This window comes from Phoxinus phoxinus (assembly GCF_949152265.1).
Source record: "Phoxinus phoxinus genome assembly, chromosome: 19".
NCBI lineage: Eukaryota > Metazoa > Chordata > Actinopteri > Cypriniformes > Leuciscidae > Phoxinus > Phoxinus phoxinus.
In genome coordinates this window covers 27,985,944-27,994,432 of record NC_136894.1, presented here as the reverse complement: position 1 = coordinate 27,994,432, position 8,489 = coordinate 27,985,944, and the positions used below count along the sequence as shown (strand labels likewise).

At 34.0% G+C, this 8,489-nt stretch overlaps 1 protein-coding gene across 1 annotated transcript; it reads left to right on the top strand.

The window, feature by feature from the left end:
- Nucleotides 1-5,896: 5,896 nt before the first annotated feature.
- On the top strand, nt 5,897-8,468 carry LOC306986526 (chromatin modification-related protein MEAF6-like; the record flags this gene model as incomplete). The annotated part of the gene is made up of 3 exons (XM_079589837.1): nt 5,897-6,219; nt 7,287-7,320; nt 7,578-8,468. 3 exons carry the CDS (start codon nt 5,897-5,899, stop codon nt 7,590-7,592), a joined length of 372 nt encoding a protein of 123 aa, XP_079445963.1. The 3' UTR covers nt 7,593-8,468.
- Between the last annotated feature and the right edge of the window lie 21 nt (nt 8,469-8,489).

Genomic DNA, 8,489 nt, shown 5'->3' with positions numbered 1-8,489 from the left:
GCTTGTTTAACTATTTTATTTTCAACTTTTCATAATTATCCATGCCATTGTTTTCTCACATTTGATAACATGATAAATTTTATCCAAGCTGTTTCTACCATTTAAATTACAAAATGATCTTTGATATTACTGTGGTAAATCAGATTGTGATACCTTAATATATATCATAGAACTGTATGATTACCATATTCATACACAACACTATGGATCTTCAAATTATACCTAAAAATACAACATGATATTATGATCATGGTAATAACATAATATTAAAAAAGTTAAAAAAAGGAGAAGAAGAAGAAAAAATTCTAGGCCTATAACCAATAACACAGTATGGTAAGCAAGCACAGACAAAAAGAGGAATCTTGTAAAGTGTTTTGTTATCATCACAATGTATACAATAATGAATTTCTCTCAACAGAAATCATCATTGGAAGGCACTTTGCAAGATACACAGGCCCGCTATGACTACATGTTGTCCAGCTACCAGTTCCAGGTGACCAGCATGGAACAACAACTGGTGCAACTTCATGCCGATTTGGAACGTCAAAGACAAGAGTATCAGAATCTTCTGTACATCAACACCAGACTCGAGATGGAGATCGCGGATAGAGACGCTGTTAGGTGAGACACAACTTCAACACAAAATATCTTTTAAAAAAGCATTTAGACTAAACATTAATGTTCTCATTTTAAGAAGTATAACAACTTTAATGAGTTTTAAGTAATTATTTATTTAATATTCTTCATTTTCTATCTCTGCAGCCCCTCAAGCACAAGGAAAACCAAGATGATAACCATTGTGGAAGAGGTGGTGGACGGGTGGTCAGCTCAAGTTCCTTCTGCAACTGATAACCCTAATCAGGGGCGGTTCTAAGATCAGTGGATATTCGGGGCTTTAGCCCAAATAAATATTGGGTATTTTTATTTAAAGGAATTCATTCATTATAAAAGCGATTTAAGCAGTACTGGAAATGGCTAAGATTCACTGGGGAGACTCGTCCCAAATGTGATCTTGCTAGGGGGGTTTGGGGGCACGCCCCCCGAGAATTTTTTTTCTTCCCTGATCTCGACATGTGCGTTTTGAGTTTGAAGGCAAAAAAATAAATTAAAAAAGGACAACAGTAGCTTTAAAAGCATGTCAGTGGGCAGTAGCATAAATTATTTTGTCAAGCAGAAAACAGATTCTTATTGTTGACAATACACAATCGCATATTCGAAACGGGAATGGCCTTAAATAAATGATTGAAGGATTATTTTGCATTTTACTGTTTTACTGTTTTACTGTTTTTGCATGTTAGTTTATTGTCATTAATTGGGTTATCTTTTATTTTTGTCCCGATAGGCATATCTGTCATAGCTGAACACATTGTACATGAGGAAAACCAATTTTTTTTGTCAATAATTCAAGAAGGTCTGATTTTTTTTTTTTTACATTAAAATAAACCAAACTATGATGACATGATAAATTATATCAAAGCTGTTTCTACCATAGAACTCTGATTCATACACAACACTATGGATCTTCAAAGTAACTTACACCTAAAAAAAACACCATGATATTATGATCATGGTAATAACAAAATATTAAAAAAATTAATAAAGACAAAAATAAAAACATTCATTTGGTCTATTACTAAGGCACCATGTCAAATGTTTACCCCGTGATAAAAAGGTATATTTAACCATAAGAATAGAATAATAGACAAATTTCAACACACATCAGGACCATTTAAATGATCATTTTTATATAATTGAGTATATCTTCAAATTACATATTGGACTGTTATATATCTGATGGTGTTGATATGAAATATGAAACATTATAAAAAAGATGTAACTTCTTTCAGGACATAGTAGAGATTATTCTATTAAATTAGCCTATTTATATTGCTGTTTATGAAAATTTAGCACAGCTGCTTTTTACAGTAGTGGTAAAATAAGGTCATCATTTTAAAAAAGCAAGTCACATTCTGGCCTTCAAATTGTTCTTTGTCCTGAGAGAAAGAGAAAACTTTATCTCTTTAAAGTAAACCAGTCACAGTAAAGAAACTCATACAGGTTTGGGGCGAGTAAATGATGACAGAATTATTATTTTTTGTCTGAACTTTCCCTTTAAGATTCTCTGAGGTCTCTGTGCTACAGCATTATAATGTTCACTAGGTGGCGCTATATAGTTTCAAATCAGAAAATAAAGACAATACAATGAGGTTCATACAGTCATGGAAAACCTGGAAATATAATTTTGTGAATCTTTTTTTAATTTCATCTGTTTAGTGATTTGTTTTTAGTTTACTTAGTTAAATATTGCTCTTTGTGAGTGCTTATGTCTGGTAATTTTTGATTGTGCATCTTTAGTCCTGATTATGATTAATAATGATGCCTGAACAACTCAATAATGGATGAATGTATTGGGTCCACATTTGAATGCACTGTTTGTGTTTTGAGTGTGTGTTGCAGTATTTAACACATGATGGATTGAGTGATTATTTAGTTCTGATGGTTTTAACAGAGACGGCAGGACAAATGTTTCGTCCACTGAGGTTTAGGACACAAGATGAAACCAAAGACCCCAGAGGACGGCTTTAATGGGACCCGGAGTCTCTCCTGGGACAAAGACACAATTTTCATATTTCCATAAACAGAGTCAACTTCATCTAATGGAAGAGTCATGAGAATTTCTTAAACCAATGTACAGATTATGTATTTTTTGTTCTGTATATATAGTACTGGTGTATTTGTATATGTTTTGTTCTTGCAAATCGGTGGTAAAAGGCTTTCCTCCAAAGTTCTCCTATATATATATATATATATATATATATATATATATATATATATATATATATATATATATATATATATTGTTGTGAACATTTAAAGCTATACTAAGGATGTTTTGGAATACTGACTCAATGTCAGTTTGCAGTTTAATGTAATCTCACACAAATTCCTCAGTGTTTGCTGTCTTCCAGCTAATCTGGTTCATTTGTTTTGTTTTTGTTACGAATGGTACAATGTATTTTATGTTAATAGATGATACTAGTGCATTTTGTTATAGGAAAGCAATTTGAGAAATGGTGACTACTGAGTTACATTACTGAGACTTGTTTGGGAGAACAAAAATCGATGTCTTGGATCAGAAAAATAAAGTTATAGTTGAAAATATTGGGTTTGCTTTATTTGTCTGAATATTAATGAAAGATACAATAAGAGATTAAAAAACTATTGGATTAAAATTAAAATTAATTTTAGCATGTAGAAATTAAATGATTAAATTGATCTGGTTGCACAATTAATTTGAGTAAATTCTACTCAAAATAGTTTAGCTAAAATGATGAATATAATTAATCTGAAATTATTGAAAGAGATTAATAATCTCAATTTATAAAATATAAGTACAACCAATTAATAAAATATAAGTAAACTCAATTTATAAAATATAAGTACACTCAACTTAAAAAATATATCTAGATTCAGATAAATGTATTTCGTGCAACCCCTTGACGTAATAAATTAAGTAAATTCAACATAAACAATTTTTCAGTGTGTTTATAAAGGGTTTTGGAAAGAGTTTTTCTGCTTTGCGATGTTTTTAATTTAATTGTATTATGTTTTTGTTTCTGTACCTTTTTATGTAAAGTATAGTTCTATTTGTACTTTTAATTTATATAATTGTCATTAACAAAATGTCAAACCAAGCTGCATCATCAGCATTAAACCTCAATATCACATACCTTAACTTGAAGAACTCAGTGTCTCCATCAGTCCATCTTTTCCTCTGGATGTGTGTGTAAAGTCTGATCAGTGATTGTGTCGTTCTTCAAGTATTGTCCTGTTGGATTCAGCAAATCCACATAAAGTGCCTGAACTTCCTGATCTCTGTTCTTCATCATCCTGCAGTGAGAAACCTGTAATTCTGCCATCAGTCATTTCACCAAATTACATAATCATCTTTTTTAAAAAATAGCTTTTCTTACTTAGTATTTGTGTCTTGTTTCCAGAAAATTTACCAGTAAAATGCCATAAGATATTATGTCTTGTTTTATGGGGATATATATCAAAATTAAGTGAGTTTTTGCTTAAAACATTAGTAGATAATGTTGCCTTTTTTTAAGCAACAAAACAATTAATTTTGTTTTTTATCCCCAGAAAACAAGAAATAATATTTTATCAATCTTATATCAGTAAAATGAACTTCACATAAAGGGTTTATTCATGATTAGAGATGTTAGGATGGAGTTATTTCCATAACCTTTACATATTTTATCAGACATTTTGTCTCAGAAATATATAGGTACATTGTTCTTGTTTTGTTTTTTAAAGTGAAAACATAATTTTACTGAACCTCAAATGATATTTGAAAGTTGTTGTTTTATACGTAACAAACATTTTATGAAAGGAAACACAACAGCAGTTTTACAGAAGACATTCATATGTAAAAATACATCAAACTTTTAAAAACAAAGTTACAAGTATTATTTGGAAAGCAACACAAATAAGAAGCCACCTGTTAAATCATTATTAATATGTAAATATTTAATGTGAGAATTATTAAAAATGAATGGATAAAAACATCAATGCATGTGCTTTAAAATAGTGTAAAATTCACTGTTTCATACAAACAACATTTTCTGTCCAGATTCTACATCATCATTACATGATTCTCGCTGAACACACACCTCACATATTAACACTCAGTGTGTGTTTTCTTCAGATGTAAATTTCATTGAGGAATGTTGATGTTGGAGGGAATCTACTTTGCAAAAGGACTGCAATGATGAGAACAATAAAATCTCAGGACTTTGGCATGAAACATGTTCAATTATTTGAGTTTATCAGTTAAACCATAGAATGCATTTACCCAATCAAATGTGTCATTCTAGTTTAGAGATTTTAACATACAGATTTGGGAGAATAACATCAAAACATGTATAAATGATGTCAAACGTTTCATAAATGTGTTTCTATCACAACGGTCTGTTCTTCAGCACATCTACAGAAGCAGTTTTGAATTATTTGGCATTGCAGTTTTTGCAGAGAATCTTTGTCCCGTCGGGGAAGAATCCAGCGCCGACCAGAGACACCGAACACTCAGAACACTTAAAACACGACTGATGCCACTGCCGATCCTCAAACGACACGTACTTCCCTTCTCCAAAACCTGACAGAGACATTGAGAGGACTTTCATTTTGAGCCGCCGTTTCTAAAATCTCTAAAACAACATTATCATCATTTCAAACGAACATCATTTAAATTGTTTATAAACATTGATAAGGACACACTCTAAGAAAAGTCTGTAAAAATATGGAACAATGTGTTAATAAAGGACTTTTCCATATTGATGTTTCACAAGTGTTTTTACCCGTATTTTGAATTATGCATTGCTTTGTGTTGTGATTTATGGTTAATAGAAAAGTCTGTAAACTTAACAGATAATGTCCTAAGATTACCAGTCTTTTAAGACAAAAACACTTTTTGGAAGATGGATTGATGATGAAGAAAGAAAGAAGTTAGTGTGTCTTTAAGGCCCCGTTTACACGATGGGAAAACGCAGATATTTCTCTGCGTTTTGGCCTGTCATTTACACGAAAACGCCGTTTTTATCCCAGAAAACGATTATTTCAAAAAACTCCGGCCAAAGTGGAGATTTCTGAAAACGCCGGTTATATGTTGTCGTGTCAACTGGGAGAAACGGGGTTTTAGGTTCTCTCTTGTTGATTCTGAGGATTCTGATTGGCTTGCATGGCTTTATCCTTCTCGCTACACTGCCGCCCATATAGGTTTGGCATAGTTATGATGGCGCTCGACGGCGTATTTATGCGGGTTGTGTGCACGATGTTATTAATGAAAACGGAGGGGGGGAAATATTCGTTTCTCTAAATACCCGGCTATGTGTAAATGTGGCCTAAGAGAAACAGCCAATTTGATGATTGTTTTGCAAGATTTGTAAGTCACTTTGATTCAGTGTATTTAGTGGCCGGATATGTTAATCACTTTGTCTGTAAACTTTGCTTGTCCTCTGCTCCTCTAGGCGAGCCAGGCAGCGGAACAGAGAGCGACACGTCCCCGGACCTCCAGAACCAGGAAAACGAACCCAGCCAGGAAGACACGGAGGAGGCAGACGGAGCCCTACAGGACCTGAAACCCCAGAAAGCCGCTTCGTCTTCGTCTGGAAGCCACCACAACAGCCACAAGAAACGCAAGAACAAGAACAGACACAGGTACCTGATCTCCAGCATGCCCTTGGGGTCCAGGATATAAGATGGTTGTTTATTTATGACCTCAATCTGGCTGATCCAGTGCTAATTCAGATCAGACTGTGAAATATCTGATGTCCTGTGGACTCTGAGTGGATGTGGGAGCAGTTATAAATTGACATATTCATAGATGATTATGATAGCCACGCCTATTTTCCCAAACGGGAGGAGTTACTTCAGTTTAATTTTTGTTCTTTTCTTTTTGTCCTTTCATCTCTCATGGATTTGGATACTGTATTTATAGATGATTTATGGAAAATTTATTGGAAGGTATGATATTAAAATGGGTAAAAACTGAACCTTAAATGTGATTTTCTTGAGTAAATCTTGTTATTTGACCTGTAGATTTTTTTTTTAATTCTAATTCTTTTTTAGGAAATGCACAATATGATATAAACTATTTTCAGACACTTTCAAGTTTTTCTTCATTTTTGTACAAAATAATCTCCATTTGCTGATGTAATCCTGTCATTAAGCCACTAAAATGATGGCGAATCTTGATTTTGTCATGTGTGGTTTGCTCCGGAGCAGATGCAGTTTGTTCCCATTAAATAAGATGAGCACTAGTTTGGGTCTGATATTCACTGATGCCCTATAGAGGATACTTTAGTGTCTACATATAAGTGTTGACACCCTATCTAGTCCACTGTGGGATTGATGTGCTGGTCGGTGTAGTGCACTAACCTCTGATGCTCTCTTCCTTCCTAACGCTGCCCCCTTCAGCCCCTCTGGCATGTTTGATTATGACTTTGAGTAAGTCTGAATTCTACTTCCTGTTTCTCAGTCCCGTGTCTTCTGTCCGTTAGCTGCGTAGGGCCGTCCACGTCGCGTGGATGAATGCTGTGCTGCTTGCTTCTGCCTCATCATTCGCAGATGTTGCTGCATTATTGTTTTGGTTTTGCATTTATTTTTCAGCTGCATGCTTGTGGAGTTCATAGACATGTTGGGTTTTTTAGTTAGTTGCATGCAGGGTTTTAAACGTTCATTAGTTTATCTGACCATGATGGAGTTCATTTGTTTTCTCCTCACTGATTTGACATGAAGATGAACAAGAAACCCAGAGCGGTGAGTTCTATACTCCTCTCGTACACGTAAATAACTTAAAATATTTGCTGTAAAATATAATGTTATATAAACTAAAGTTTGAATGTGCCAGATGATATCACTTGTAATGACAGTATTTGCATATTCTGATGTTATCCTGTTGCTTAATATATTGAGAAATCTTTTGTTAATAAAGTAATGTACATTTGAATTGTAGAAGCTTTCACTCATTTTCACTCTTTATCCAGAGTAATATTGTGATTTGTGTGATTCTGCAGGATTACTCGGCCTAACGGATCCCCTCAGTCTCTCTCTCAGACATTCACACAAACCAAACCTCTTCAGTCAGTCCTGATTCTCTCCGGTCCAGAGCGTCTGGATCTTCTCCGGCATTTCTTCACTTGTTTTTGCTTTTCCCCTGACCGTAGTGAAGCTCTCATGTGATTTATAGTCTCTATTGGATTCAGATCCTGTTATTGCATGATATGTATTGCAAACATGAGGTTCCAGAACTGCTCATAATGCTGGAATCTTTTTATTTATGACGTTACATAGATGATGCATCAGTGGATCCAAACCTTTGCCTCCTGCTTTTGGATATCCGTCACTTTTTTGTTATATTTGTGTAGCTAATGTAAAAAGTTGGTTATGTCATTATTTTTTGTTTTTTACCATCTTATTTTGAATAAAACTGAAATAAGACAAGGAGGTGTTTGGTGACCAATTCTTGAATTAAAAACTGGACAATAAGCATCTTGATGAATGTTATTAAAACCATTAATACTAGTTGTTCAAACATTGAGATTAAACTTCATGTCGAGAAACTCGTTTTACTGCTGCTTTCTTTTGAGACATTATAAACCTTTTGACTTGGATTTTGTAAAATCATGGCAGTGTCTCTCAGAGCAGGTTCCCACAAATCGACTGAACCCATAAACGTCCCATAAAATATCAGATATATGAGCAGCAGATTGACTAATGAACGACCCTTATGACTTTATGATTCACCTATAAGTTGAGCAGCGTCCTGGAAACTCTTCACTATCACCAAACAATCAAGCTTTTGTAAGTCTGCTATTTTTCCTCTTTATGACCTGATAGAAACATCATTCCCAATACAAACAGACACACACACAGAATACAGGGACAAATGTAAATGTGTGAATACAGGAGGAGCTCCGACATCACTG